We start from the raw sequence: 15,556 nt of genomic DNA on the forward strand, positions 1-15,556 counted from the left end.
AATTGTGGTAACCTGGGGCACTTTGCACGTGACTGTCGTCTGCCACCTCGGCATAATAACTACAAGACTCCAGCACTGAGTCAAGGTTCCAGCCAGAAGGATCAGAAAAAGAAGGTTGTACCTGCCAAGACTGGTCGTGTGAACTACACCACTTTGGAGGAAGTTCCGGAGAGCACCCAAGTGATGGCGGGTACGTTCTCCGTTAATCACTGCCCGGTTACTGTGTTATTTGATTCGGAAGCATCTCATAATTTTATCAGTGAAGCATGTGTGGCACGACTTCACTTACAAGTAATATGCCTAGAGAGACCCTACATTATTCAGACACCTGGCACCCAGTTAAATGCTGGCCAAGTAGTTCGAAATGTTCCTCTAAACTTGGGTGGGAAAAAATTTCCACTCACTCCAATTGTTCTTCCAAGTCAAGGGATAGATATCATACTTGAAATGAATTGGATGAAGAAGCATGGCGTTATCATCAATACCTCTTCTCGTATCCTTCAGTTCAACTCTTCCATGTATGGTTCTATGGATATTCATCTTTCCCAGCATGAAATTCCAGCCACTGTCATATATCATCTTGAGGGAAAAATTCTAGAAGTAATTCCGGTGGTTTGTGAATACCCCGATGTGTTTCTGGAGGACTTACCAGGTATGCCTCCCGATCGGGATATTGAGTTTGTCATTGAGTTACAGCCTGGCACAGCGCCCATATCTCAAAGGCCATATCGAATGACTCCGAGTGAGTTAGCTGAACTAAAAATCCAGTTGCAAGAGTTGCTGGATAAAGGCTTTATTCGACCGAGCACCTCACCTTGGGGTTGCCCGGCTCTGTTCGTAAAGAAGAAAGATCACGGACTGAGGCTATGTGTGGATTATCGACCTCTGAATGCAGTCACCATCAAAAACAAATATCCACTTCCTCGTATTGATATTCTTTTTGATCAACTAGCTGGAGCTAAGGTATTCTCAAAAATAGATCTACGATCTGGTTATCATCAAATCAAAATCAGACCGGTGGATATACAAAAAACAGCTTTCTCTACTCGTTATGGTCTCTATGAGTATTTGGTGATGTCCTTTGGATTAACCAATGCTCCCGCTTATTTCATGTACCTCATGAATTTGGTATTCATGCCGGAGTTAGACAAGTTCGTCATGGTCTTCATTGATGATATCTTGATCTACTCCAAGAATGAGAAAGAACATGCTCATCATCTTCACATAGTACTTCAACGTCTGAGAGAGCACTAGCTTTATGCCAAATTCAGCAAGTGTGACTTCTAGCTGAAGGAAGTGCCATTCCTCGGTCATGTGATATCTGCTGAGGGCATCTCTGTGGATCCCAGTAAAGTACAGGATGTACTCGATTGGGAAGCCCCCACTTCAGTTCTTGGAATCCACAGTTTCTTGGGTTTAGCTGGGTATTATCGTCGATTCATCCCAGAATTCTCCAGAATTGCGAAGCCGATGACTGAACTTCTTAAGAAGGGTGTCAAGTTCTATTGGAGTAATCAATGTGAGGAAGCCTTCCAGAAATTAAAAACACTTCTCACTTCAGCTCCGATCTTGGCCCAACCCGACACTACAAAGCCATTCGATGTCTACTGTGATGCCTCAGGCACAGGACTCGGTTGTGTCTTGATGCAGGAGAACCGAGTGATTGCTTATGCTTCTCGATCACTCAAGAGGCATGAAGAAAACTATCCCACTCATGACCTTGAATTAGCAGTTGTGGTCCATGCTCTGAAGATCTGGCGACACTACCTTTTAGGTTCATTGTGCAACATCTATACTGATCACAAGAGTCTCAAATATCTTTTCACTCAAGCTGATTTGAACATGCGTCAAAGAAGATGGCTTGAGCTGATTAAAGATTATGAGCTCGAAGTGCATTATCATCCAGGCAAGGCAAATGTGGTTGCCGATGCGCTAAGTCGCAAAGCTCACTGTCATTGCATCTCAGCTATACCATTAAGCGAATCTCTTTGCTTTGAAATGGAAAAGCTAAATTTAAGTATTGTACCACATGGTACATTGGCTCATCTAGAGCTTACTCCTACTCTTCGTGATCTCATCATAGAGGCACAAAAGCAAGATAAAGGGGTGAAGGAAATTCAGAGAAGACTGTCAGAAGGAGACCCTAAAGTGAATTGCTTCCACCAGGATACTGAGAATGTGTTATGGTTCAAGAACCGATTAGTGGTGCCTAAGAATTTTGAGCTCAAAAAACAAATCCTTGATTAAGCCCATACTTCACGACTATCAATTCATCCGGGTAGAAACAAGATGTATCAAGACCTGAAGCAACAATTTTGGTGGACTCGGATGAAAAGGGAAATAGCCAAATATGTGTCAGAGTGTGATATCTGTAGAAGAGTTAAGGCTAGTCATCTCAGACCAGCTGGAACTCTCCCACCCTTGAATATTCCAGAATGGAAATGGGAAGATATAAGTATGGATTTCATTGTCGGCTTACCTCGAACTCAAAAGGGTTACGACTCTATTTGGGTTGTAGTGGACAGACTGACCAAGTCAGCACATTTCCTCCCAGTTAAGACGACGTACTTGACCAAGCAATATGCGGAATTGTACATGGATCGCATACTATGTTTGCATGGTGTACCAAAGACCATCATTTCTGATCGGGGAACTCAATTCATTGCTCGTTTTTGGGAGCAATTGCATGCTTGCTTGGGAACCCATCTTATTCATAGCTCTGCATATCACCCTCAGACAGACGGCCAAACCGAAAGGATAAATCAAATTTTGGAGGATATGCTTCGTGCATGTGTCTTGACCTATCCACAGAAATGGGATCAATGTTTGCCATTAGCTGAATTCTCCTATAACAATAGTTATCAAGAGAGCATCAAAATGGCACCATTTGAAGCATTATACGGTCGTCGATGCCGTACACCTCTCAATTGGTCTGAAACCGGAGAAAGAACTATCTTGGGGCCCGACATGGTTCAAGAGGCCGAGGAACAAGTTCGTCTTATCCAAGCCAACTTAAAGATTGCACAGTCTCAGCAGAAGAGCTATGCGGATAAAAGAAGAGATCCACTCGTCTTTATGGTCGGTGACCACGTCTATCTGAAAGTCTCACCTTGGAAAGGCGTGCAAAGGTTCAGAATAAAAGGAAATCTAGCTCCCCGCTACATCGGTCCATATCTAATTGTGGAACGATGCGGTCCTGTGGCTTATCGGTTGGATCTTCCAGCGAATCTTTTTGCTGTTCATAACATCTTCCATGTGTCACAACTCAGATTGTGCCTTAGAGTTCAGACGGAAGCTGTAGAAAGTGACTCGATTCAATTAGAGTCTGATCTCACCTATCCTGAGCATCCTATCAAGATTATTGATCGCAAGAATCGAGTTACTCGTCGCACAACCAACCGATTCTACAAAGTTCAATGGAGTAATCACTCCGAAGATGAAGCTACTTGGGAGAAAGAGGAATTTCTAAGATCCAAGTATCCGGAGTTTTTAAACGCTCATCCAGGTACTACATCTTTGAACCTTTCCGCCTGTTTCAATTTCTCTTGTGCCTGAATCTCGGGACGAGATTCCTTTAAGGGGGGAAGGCTGTAACACCCCCTGTGTTAATCGTACTCGCTAACCACGTGTTTAATTGATAATCCTGGCTTAAGTGCGTCATTAACGATAACCGAGTCCGCGTTTTAATCTTTGTCTTAGCCGTTTTCGATCTCGTTTTTCTCACCGATCCGAGTTCCAAATCAACTTTCGCCCAAAACGAAAGTTGTAGATCTTTTAATCCTATACAATTTCTATTTTGACCAAATTTCAAGTTCCTATATGAAATTTGGAATTTCAACTGGTCAAAAATCGAGTCAAAAATTGTCAAACGAGTGAACAGAGGAACTGCAGTGCTCGGCACTGTGCACGCCCGCGCCCATACCGGCGTCTGAACGCCGGCGAGCTACTCCACGCGTCGTCCATCCCGGCGATCCTCGTTGTCCGAGCGCCGCTCTTATCGTCGCGCGCGCCCTCGAAGCTTCCAGTTCCCCGTTCCCCTTCCTCGCACCGCGAGCGGACCGAGCGAACCCTAGCTCGTCGCGCCGGCCATCGTTCGTCATCCCGCCGTCCAACCCTCACCACCTCGCCTCGATTCGTCGCGCCCGGAGCCGCGCAGACTCGCCGTCCACCCACTCCGCCCCTCCCCGAGCCAGTTCGAGTTGTTTTCCAGCCGAATCGGCCTAGCACCGAGCTCCAGACCGCGGCCGCCATTGCCGATCTCCGTCGAGCTCCGCCCCCCCCCCTACGCCGAGCTCCCCCCTCCGGACTTCCTCAACCCAAAATGAATCCGTGTTGAGTTTCCCCGCAACACCCTCCTACTCCCCGGCCTCTTTTCCCTTTGGTTCCGCGGCCGCCGGCGTCGGAACGCCGCTGCGCCACCGTGGACGCTCCGCCGCTCCCACTGCGCACGCCACGGGGCCGCTCCTGTGCGTGCCCGCGCGCCCCGCCGCGCGCCTCGGATCCCCCGAGCTTCCCTGTCCGCGGGCCCGCCCCGTCCGCCACCGGCCGACCCCGCCGCCGGCGGGGAACACCCGCGCCGCCCCGCCCCTGCTTCGGCGTCGCCGCGGGCCGCCCCCCCCCCCCCCCCCTCTGTGCCTCCCCGCGGACTGCCAACTGCCCTGCACCCCCGGCCGCCCCGGGCCGCGGCTCGGCCCAGCCGCGCCGCTGGCCAGCCACCGCCGGCGGGGCCGCCGCGGGCTGCGCTGGCCAGAGCGCGCCGGCCTTGGCCGCGCCGGCGGAGCAGGGGAGTGGGGGGAGCAGCTGGGTCGGCGCCCACTGCCATGTGGGGCCCGGCTGTCAGCCCCCCTTTATTGTTTTTCATTTAGTTAATTTGGCTGAAAACTTCTAGAATTTGTACAAAAATGAAGAAAAATCCTAAAAATGCAAACTCAATTTTGTTAGGTTTCTAAAATCATGATCTTCATAGGAAAAATGCTCAAGCATAATTTTGTCACTGTTACTCCTGTTAATATTTTGTTTTGTGCTTGATCTAGTTTAATTATTACCAATTATTCTGTTGCTCTAAAAATTATGAAAAATTTGCAGTAGCTTAATTCTTGCATGTGTAGTTCACTAAAAAAGTTTCAGGTGCATGGCCTATGTGCTTGGTTGTGGGTCTGTTAGTGTTTGTTTTCCTTTTCTAGGGCTAAAAGAAATGTTTTTCTATCGTCATTAATTGTTGGGAAAATTTGGGTGGTATGCTGTACTGCTTTCACGTTGAGCTGGTAATTTGTGGTGCTAGATCATGTATGTAAGTTAGGTTTTTACTTATAATTTGCCCTAGCTACTCTTTTCTTTGTATAAATGTTGTTAGTTAATTGTTTTATGCATGTGTAACTTCAACAAAGTTAGTTCTGTCTCACTCCATGCTGCCCTAAGCAAGTTTAGTAGTTTTGTGGTTGAAGGAAACACTTCAGGCTAAATTGAGTTCTTTGCATCGCATCATAAGCACTCATGCATTGCACTGTGTCCTAACTATTGCATGGCATATTTGTATTCGTGTAAACGCCACGAACGAAGTCGCCTACGAGTTGATCGCTGAGCCGGTCCAGGAGCCACGAGCAGAAGAGCCGCAGAAGGACGCCGTTGAGCCCGCTCCAGAAGGTCTCGTTAACCCCGCTGACCTGCAAGGCAAGCCCCGGAGCATAACCATAATTTAAATTATTCAATGTTTATTTAAGTATTTGTGCATTTAAGTTTTAGGACTTGTATGAAACCCTAGTATGCATGTTCTCCCTAGGTACCTATGAGTTCATACTAGTGTGCAGGTATCGTTAGCAATGCTCTTCTAAGTAGGTTTTCGGTAGAAGTCAAGTGATTGCTGTCACTCGCGAGTTTTAGGATCTTGTTTCTTTAGCTATAGCTTTGAAATGAGTTGTTGAGTAAAGAGAAATGAGACCGGGCGGAAATGAGTTGGATTAATGGTATGGAATGGATGAAAAGAAATCTCCGCCTGTGTCGATTGAGGACCGTTCCGTTGTTGGCAGTGTTGATCGAGGATTGAACAGTACTAACCACATACCGGAAGTAGGAGGTAGTCGAAACTGGTAAGCTGTGTACCACTTTACAATGGTGATTTGAATTCTGTCATGCTACGCTGGGCGTGGGAGTTGGCGGGTGTTGGATAGGATGCCGCCTCCGGGTTCTCCGGGAGTTCACCGCGAGGGGCCCATCACCTGGGTTTTAGCAGGCGTAGTTCAGATGCCGTGGTAATGATGGAAACAGTTGACGCGCGTGGCCCGACGGGGTTTACATGTGTCGTGTGAGTTAGGTCCACCTTGCAAGGTTAAATCGGATCGATTTGCCGTGACTCGCGGATATGAGAGCCTTGGTCACTTTGTCACATCGTAGTAAGAAAGTGGAATGAAAACGGAATGGAAAAGGCTGGTTTGGTAGTTACTGAAAGATAATCTGCTCTACCATGTGTGCTCTAGTTTATTAGGCGAATTTAGCTATAACCGCTGTACTAAATGGAGCTAAAATATTGAAAGTAAGGATTCACTTCTAGTAGCCTTTCAGCAAAAGAACTCCAGAGCCAAAAAGCTTTGCATGTCTAGGTAATGGGCTAAGTATACCGAAAGTCGGGTAAGCCTTGCTGAGTATTAGTATACTCAGGGTTGTTGTTGTACCCCCCCCCCCTTTTTAGCAGGTTGTGTCCCCGCTGACTTCGAGGAGGTCTGTGCGTCCTGGATTGGACAGCCGCTTCATCCGGGTTGGACCGTCGAGTGGGCCCCGTCTTCCCCGTGAAGATCGGGCAGGTTGGCATCACATCGGTGGGCAGGATGTGGAGCTCACCTTTTATCATCGTCGTGGTTATCGTATTGTCTAAGTGCAATTGTGATCCTGGAGTACAGTAGTTTAATCGGGATTTTACCCGACAGCCTGTCAGGTTACACCGTGTTAAGTGCACAGTAACTTGATTAAGTATTAAGATGATGGTTAGTGCATTTAAGCCGGTTTAATTTGGACGGTGCTGCTACAGTATATGCACGTAATTTGATAGGCAATGTGAAAATATGTATAATAAGACTTAGTGATGTATAGTGGTTGAAGAACAAACTCCAGGGGAACAAACAAAATAGTCTGCTACAACAAAATGTTTATAATAAAAAACAAAACATAGCAAAACTAGCCACGCTATTAGCATGGACCAACTCACAAGTTAAAGCTATAATTAATAATACCTAGAGTGGGTGTAGGGTTTCCTTGACTTTTTTTGATTCGCATCGAATATTTTCTTTCTTTTGTCTCTGTCTTTCGCTTCGTGGTTGGAGTGGGGCGGAGCGGGTGCGTCGACGAGGAGGGCGGTGCTGGCAATTGGGTGGGGGTGGGGGTCGGGTCGGGGTTGGTGGGGGGAAGGCGGTGGGTCAAACCACTATATGCCCATACGTGGTTCATACGCATACATATACCAGCTGTCATACCAATTCGAATACAACACGGTCTCATATACGTTGGTATAAAAAATAAGTGGGTACGGCGGCCTCCCTCCCCCTCGCACTAAAGCTTCGACGATTCGACCAACGACAACGGTTCGCGCTCTCTTGATCTTTCCCTTCTTTTTCTATTAATTAATTAAGTTTCAGACGTTTTAGTATTTCCTTTCGCATTATTTAGTTTTAGCCGTCTTTTATTTAGTTTTCTCATCTAGTTTAGATTAGTGTTTGTTTATTTCTCTTTAGTGCAGGTTAGTTTGTATATTTCTTTTGTTAGTACTTTCGCCGATCTAGATTTTGTTTCTAGTCTCCGTCTAGTTTATTATTAGTGCAGACTACTTTTAATCTTTTGTGAATTAAATTTCTTATCTGCAAGTTTCTACCTTTCGTTAGTGTTTCCTTTCGCTTTATAGTACATCTAGTTTAGAACTTTTCTAGTTTTATCGCTTTCACTCTTGATCAGTTTCTTTTATTATCGGCTTTCATACTTGCATTATATGTTTCCTATTAACGTGCACACGCGTTGCTTGTCACTCATAGCTGTCGTGTGCACAGTCACCCCTACCGCTACTCTACCACGTGCATGTTGTGCTTGGAGTAGCAAGAAGCCTGGCCGCGCATCGACGAGCGAGAGCTGGACCAAGGACAAGCTCATCGCACATACCTCGTCGAGCATCTCGGGCCGTGCGTCCCTAAGCGACAATTGGATAAGAGACAAGACCCAGAGGAAGGAGACCGACACCGAGCATGTCGAGCGGGTACCGTCGCGGAAAATCATCAGTCAGATCAGAGCCAAGGATGAGAAGAAGGAGATCTGCGTCGAGCATGCAGGAGGGTCACCGTCGAGGGAGATCAGTCAGGTCGGAGTCAAGAGGGCCTTGAGCCGAGCACCGTCGGTGGAGGTCTACGAAGCGAAAAGAAGGCGAAGCCGGAGGAGGATGCCATGGAGTACTATGTTGGCCCGGCGTTCATAAAGGTGTCGCACCCGAGCGAGGTGCCCTTGCCTATGTTCCTATTGTTCATCAAGTCTCTAGACCCGAGCGAGTTGCCTATTCCCAAGTTCTTAAAGATGTCAAAGACGGCCAAGCTGTGAGATGGCAATTCTGTAACTGAAGTTGTGAGATGGCAATTCTATTGTTCGTTGATAACAACAGAAGAGAGAGTTACTACTATCTACTAGTTTGCTTGAATTCATAGTGCTTTGGCGGTATAGAGGGCACATTGAAAAGGAAAGGAAGTACTAGTTATGTATAGCTCTCTAAGCTGTATGAACTGTCCATATTAATGAAATACTACTACATCATTTGATCGTTTCTCTTTTTTTTAGATGGGTCGTTTGATATTTCCTCAGTTGTGCGTGTCAGTGTGGTTCCAATTCCCCTTTGTTTTTAAAACAATGATACGGCTCATGAGTCATCCTAACATTTACATGATCTTTCAAACTAAGAAGAAAAAGGAATTAATACAACAACAGTATGTGGCACCAAAGTAGTATGATACACTTCTTCAGCGGACCCTATACCCATTCTATATACCAAGAAGACTTTCACCTAGACAGGAGACCAACTCTATTTGGAGACTCAAATCTTTATTCACCGTAACTTAGTACAACACAATACTTTTACACTCTTTATGTGGCATCCTACCATAACACTACTACTTTATATGATAACCATACCATCTACTCGAGGCCTCATATGCTATAGTACGGTAAGAGGGGAGGGGAGCACCCCTATTAATAGGACTCCATGACTTATATACTTTTTTCATGTGTTCATCTTCTACACACTTCCTACAAAATATCTAACTCTAGAATTTTTCTTATGCTTATCTAATCATACAAATATCTAGTTTCTGAAGTATTCCATTTTTACCATGAAGCATGACAACCATAGTTCATGCATACTCTTTAATCTTTTAGAAGCTTTTCACAAGTATGCATTTCTATTTTTAATAGTATTGAACTTCATCATTTACAAAACTTAGTATTTCATTAGTAATGAGGGAATGAAACTCTAGATGTATTTCAGTGCATGATTTTCGCGACTGGTATTTCAGTGCATGATGTAATGAACTTTGTGATCTGTATCCGTTTGATTTGATGTTTTGAATATATAAATTCTAAACTTAATTACTCAATTTACAAAACTGCTAAATAAGATTAGTGGAAGCTATATCCCTCTATACCCTTCTCTTAACCTCTGGAAAACTAACCGCTAAACGTCTTAGCTCGCTATTTTTAACATTTTTAAGAACTGAAGCTGAGAGATGGCAATCCTGTAACTGAAGCTGTGAGATGGCAATCCCGTTATTCGTTGATAACAACAGAAGAGAGAGTCAATACTATCTACTAGTTTGCTTGAATTCATAATACTTTGGCGTTACAGAAGGCACGTTGAAAAGGAAGTACTAGTTATGTTTAGCTCTCTAAGCTGTATGAACTGTCCATATTAATGAAATACTACTACATCGTTTGATCATTTCTCTTTTTATTTTGATGGGGCGTTTGATCGTTCCTCAGTTGTGCGTTTCAGTGTGGTTCCAATTCCCTTTTGTTTTTAAAACAATGATACGGATCATGAGTCATCCTAACATTTACATGATCTTTCAAACTAAGAGGAAAAAGGAACTAATACAACAACAATATGCACAAGCTCATTGGTGAGGTCAAGTACAACATACAAATTGCCACGAGTTTCCTGAACTAAGTCACTGAGATTAAGATTTCCATCATGACACTAACCATTTCTACAAGCTGAGAGAGAAAGATACAGTGGCTTCCACAGAGAAATTACCTCATCTTTACAAGTGAGTTTACTTGAGGAACAATAGGACAATAAGCATCTTGAATGACAGTTTGCATGGCAATGGAACACCATTGGAAGTACAAAGACATGGGATGGAAACTCATGTTAAGCACCCGCATAATCCCAATGCATGACTTCTCTATGTACCAAAGCTTATTTTCCGGGACTTATGACCATTTCTTTACCTTTCCTATGGTGGTGGAGCCATCTGGGCTTTGCTCTTCCTTTTTAATACAACAGGCAGCTCTCCTGCCAGTTCCATTTCGAAATATAGTAATGGAGCCATGGCGTTGTGAAGGAACAAAACGCCAAGTGCTTCACGATCTAATCACAATGTAGAATGCTCAGATTTTGCTAGAGTATGGACGTAAAGATGGAGAATTAGGCTTGTATGATTTCATATTTAAAATATTTATTTGTTGAACATAGACTTATTTTAGGCTTTCATGATCTTGTGATGATGCTGGCATTGACCATCATGACATTTTCTATTTTTTCTTGATTTTTCTGAATTTCCAAGATATTTTCTTGGATATACACTCCCCCTCCTCTATTTTTTCTCTAATTTCAAAATGGTGTCAGGGAAGAAACGCTCCAACGGCAGAGGCTCCCGAGGGGAAAAAAATATTGCAAAATCCCCCGGAGTGGTTGCCTTCCCTGGGTACCCTTGCTCCCAAAGACCCAAACTAACTCTTAGCATGGCTTTCTAGTGAAAACGAGTATAATAATATATATGGCGTTTAACTTTAAAAATATATACATGGCGTGACTGATGTCCTACATCTAATTACTACAGATTTATAGTGTGTTGTGATAAAGACAGTTTCTTTGATGGTCCATGGCAAATCCACGTTTTAACAGTGTCCCTGGACCAATTTTGCCTTATTTAACATGCTAGAAACCCAGGTCGTCTCATCTAAAGCGAGGTCGACCTAGTTTGTTACACTTATACAAAAACGATTTGTGCTGGTGGTCAATGGCTTGTTCTCGTCAGAGTGTCTTTCATGATCTCTATACCAAATGACCATTTATGTTAGCGGTTGGTTTAGTATTCCCGCCAGCACAAATTCGTTGAGCAAGTCCGTGCCACGCCGTCACTGTGCAAAGTGCAAAAGCAACTGAGCTAACGGTGCCACTTCCATTCGTGGGTGCTTAACTTGACTTGAGTTGGCCTGTTTGATATAAAATATGTTGATGATAGATTGATGATACAGACAAGATCACACTATAAGATATCAAACAAGTAGAAAGGGACACTGCAATCAAGATCCAAATGTTCATAGACGCTAAGATCCAAATGTTTAACGACATACATTACATGATGTTACACCGCAAGAGACACGGGGCACAGTTAAGATAACCAATCTTGTACCCAGGTCTTCATCAATATAATTAAGCATGAATGAGTGCGCTGAACTCTGCTTCACATTCACGATTAGCAGCATTCCAAAGGATGGTCAATAACGAACGCACGGCCGCAGACGCTAGTAATTTAGCGCAAACCAAATACATAATATTATTTGCCCTAAAGATCTTAATTTTGGTTTCAATTCTCAAAACTTTTTGTTCTACTTTTTTACATCTTTATATTTTACTTTAATCCTTTCTACTCCTCTGAAAAGCATAAGGACAGATTATTAGGAACACAACTCCCAACCTTAGTCTTCACCATCTTAGTGTCGAGCCAACACATAATTTAATCAGCATCTAGCTATGATTATGAATAGAAAATTAAAAGTGATGCATCAGGGATTTAATCTCGGTCCTTGGTCACTATTTCGAGCATTAATCCTAGATGACTGATTTAGTTTTAAGCAAGCCAGCATCAATGCCATGGGTGCTACTGACGCACAGATCCAAGATACGGCAGCTTCAGCATCCAAATCATCTACCAAGCATATCAAGTATATGCATGTCTAACGCACAGCTTCTGAATCCAGTATGGGAACTCATAAGCCAGTATCTAACCAGTCTATTACATTATGCAAACGCTACATCCATTCATGTACAGCAAGCAAGCAACTCATGATCCAGTAACCCCCATATGAAAAAGCACTGGCAATGACAGGCATGTCACAGATCTGCAACAACTAACAGATGGAAATTAGGCAAAACCACAATATCTAGCAGTCAGAAGGTGATGAAGTCATCCTTCTGGTCCTTTTTGGGAGTTGTGTCCCACTGCGACGAGGTGCCACCTTTCTTACCAAATATCATGTCATCGAGATCCTGGAGCAAGTCATCCCCACCTGGCCGATCTCCAGAACTACCTGGTTTCTTTACATGGGCATCTTCTTTACTCACAGCGCGGGCGGATTCCTCAGGCTCCACGGTAACTGGAATCATTGCGGGCTCTGGCTCTGGCTCAAAATGAACTGGTTCCTTGAGTTCTTCGTACTTGGCCAGGACCTTCTGTAGTTCCTCATGGATGCTCAATGCCTCGAAGAGCTGAGCCTCATTATCACCAGCCGTTTCAACAATTCTCTGGATAGTGTACTGACATTGTTGGCATTGTTGAACAAGAGTGGTTGTCAAGTCGTCCTGCATGCATATCAACGCATTAGTGATGGCAGAGCAATAGTAGTTTTGCATTGAGTTAGATATCTATATGATAAGCAAATAGGAAATGATTGACTGGAGGTCCCAATTCACCTACAGTCAGTTAATTTCAGATATTAATATGGACCTACGGCAATCAGAAAAGATGAGAATTTTCTTCACGTATAATCCAGATAAACTTATCAACAATACTCCAACATTGTGCTCTGGAAGGAATGTATGCAACGAAATATTAACCAAGACACCTAAGCCCAAGGATTAACGTTATGGAGAACAAACTAACCTGTAGAACCTCTTTTTGAGGAGAAGAAGATAGCACTGTGGAAAGAAGTTCGACACTATTACGAGCCACCTCAAAAGCCTCATTTACTTGCACAGCAGGAACAGTGCGAGCTGGAACAAAACTCTCGTCTGGAATTTCTTGATACCCTTCTTGTGCTGCCTCAGAATATGGTTCCACTGCAGGCACTGAACGGGGTGGAGTAAATATTGGTGCTAGGCTCTCGTCATCACGCCCAGGGAAGCGAATTCCCCTAGATCTTAAGCTCTGCAAAGAATAGCAAGAGATAATATCTAGGTGAGTTATAGGAGATATCTACAGGCCTGACAGTAAAAGTTCAAACTATTGATTAATGGAGGCACATTACTATGTTATGAACATATAGAAAACTACTAATAAGCTAATGTGATAATGTTCAATGTACTGTTCATCTGCAGAACAGCAAGAAGCAATTACATATCAATTACCTATCCAATGTCATTCATAACCAAAGTAGTTTGATCTGCTTCTTTTCGGGTCAGTTGCAGATCACTGTTTCAGGTTAAATTGCAGTAAGGCAATTCAACAGCAAAGCATAACTTTTTGTATTTACCTTGTAAGTTTCTTCATACACAGGAAGGTAGCGGAGATCATCTCCAGATTCTCCCCATGCTTCAATGAGCATAAGAGCCTTGTTTCTGTTGTTCACTATAGTCTGGGGATCATCAATCAGTTTTACCATTTCATCAAGCACCCGCTCAGCAGCAATCTCAGAGAAAGCCTTGTCGCAGTTTTTCACAATGGTCTCGAGTAGAACAAGAGATAGATACTGCACCCGAGGATTCTTCAACATAATCCTTCTCTTGACGGCACGAATCACTTCAACGCTGTTGACCCTCTCTGTGTTGACCATGTCACATATCTCAAGGTTGGTAGCCCAGTCTGGCGCGTCCATGGTCTCCAACGTGGCTTCATCAACAATTTTGTCTGCCATGTTCTGGCCCTGGAAGAACTCCTTCATCTTGAAACTCATGCTGCTGACGCCAACTGACATCTTCCGGCTGACTTCAGCCCCACTTATCTTGAGCCGCTCACCAAGGGCATTGACTTTATCCATCAGATTGTCGCTCATCTTGTCAGAGTGTTTTCTTGTTTAGATTAACCTAATTCTGCAGGTAAGTAAACTGTGATGTTTGGAACTTAAAATCAGACAACAAAAAGGCCATAATTAACATGAAAATGGGAGATACGAAGAATATGCCAGTAGCGTATGACGTGGAAACAGTTGAGCAGGCAAGAAGTAATAAGCAAGCGCAAAGAGAGCTGTATGCCTAACTGCATAGACACAATACAATTACAGTTGTTTTCCATTGTACTTCAGATACTATCGGCGCAGAGTGATGCTTAATTCTGGTCTTGGTACTGCAGCGATGTTGGTAGAAGGGTAGTAGGTTATTATGCTTGGAAAACGAAACGAAATCTTAAGGATGGTGATCCCCTTGGATTAATCGTATTCATATTCGTAGGAGAGCCAGAGCACTTGGATTGGATACATCATCAATACATAGGAAGACAGTAATCAATCTATGCTACTATCGGATCCAGGACTATTTCCGGGGAACAATCCCCTCCCGTTGCCTAGCCTTAGATCACAGCAGCGGCAGCAGCAGTAGCGAAGGGGAAAAAGGACTAATCTTTCTCCGGTTGCTGCGCCGGACTTGGGGAAGAAAGCACCTGTCTAATCGCAGGGAGCGGGAGATGAGGAAAGAGGGGGAGGGGTGGATCGCACCTGAGCGCCTGACGGCGGCCGCCCTGGATTGCTCTCTTCTCCTCCTCCGGCACCGGCGCGGCCGCCTCCCTCCCTCGTGGATTCTTTCCTCTACTTTCCCTTTTCACCCTCTGTACCCTGTACCCCGTCCCCGCAACGAGAGACGGATTCTTTCCGTGTCCTGCTCTTGCCAAGTCTCCACTTTTCAGTACGCGAATCCTTCCCCGCACGAATCTCAAAGCATCATCTAGGGTCAGAACTGCGCTTAGTCTTTTTATAAAGTCAGTTATAGGTGCCTTAAACTTGTACCACTATATTATTCCAATCTTTAAACTTGCACAAATCGACCATTTAGGTCCTCAAACTTATTCATCTGAATTATCTCGGTGCTCACAATTATTCATCTGGGTTATCTCGGTCCTCAAATTTGCTTGGCTGTGTCATCTCAGTCCTTATACTTAGAAATCACCTGTTTAGATCCTCAAATTTATTTAGTTGTGTCATCCCGGTCTCTAAACTTGATTTTGAGTCTCATCTAAGTCCAAACAATACGATCTAAAAACTCTATACCAAAAAATAATTTATAACTTTTTCGTATAAACCGATTGAAGACAAACTTTATATCAAAATTGTAGCCCTCGACGTGATCTATAATTTTATAGTTGAAAAGTTTCTAAATTAAAATTAA

The 15,556-nt window shown here is 44.0% G+C and overlaps 1 protein-coding gene across 1 annotated transcript; it reads right to left on the reverse strand.

The window, feature by feature from the left end:
* Nucleotides 1-12,153: 12,153 nt before the first annotated feature.
* LOC120651523 (TOM1-like protein 1) lies at nucleotides 12,154-15,046 on the reverse strand. The gene is made up of 4 exons (XM_039929014.1): nucleotides 14,890-15,046; nucleotides 13,714-14,269; nucleotides 13,125-13,388; nucleotides 12,154-12,823 (listed from the first exon to the last, which is right to left on the reverse strand). The coding sequence occupies exons 2-4, from the start codon at nucleotides 14,230-14,232 to the stop codon at nucleotides 12,413-12,415; spliced, it is 1,194 nt and encodes a 397-aa protein (XP_039784948.1). The 5' UTR covers nucleotides 14,233-14,269; nucleotides 14,890-15,046; the 3' UTR covers nucleotides 12,154-12,412.
* Between the last annotated feature and the right edge of the window lie 510 nt (nucleotides 15,047-15,556).

Source organism: Panicum virgatum, chromosome 9K (assembly GCF_016808335.1).
Source record: "Panicum virgatum strain AP13 chromosome 9K, P.virgatum_v5, whole genome shotgun sequence".
Lineage (NCBI taxonomy): Eukaryota > Viridiplantae > Streptophyta > Magnoliopsida > Poales > Poaceae > Panicum > Panicum virgatum.

What these genes read in the sequence shown, in the direction of transcription:
- LOC120651523 (XM_039929014.1), bottom strand. Translation starts at nt 14,232, where the DNA reads ATGAGCGACAATCTGATGGATAAAGTCAATGCCCTTGGTGAGCGGCTC. An exon ending in TGTATGAAGAAACTTACAAG is followed by an intron (nt 13,389 to 13,713) that starts GTAAATACAAAA and finishes TATTCTTTGCAG; the next exon opens with AGCTTAAGATCTAGGGGAAT. An exon ending in CTCAAAAAGAGGTTCTACAG is followed by an intron (nt 12,824 to 13,124) that starts GTTAGTTTGTTC and finishes ATATGCATGCAG; the next exon opens with GACGACTTGACAACCACTCT.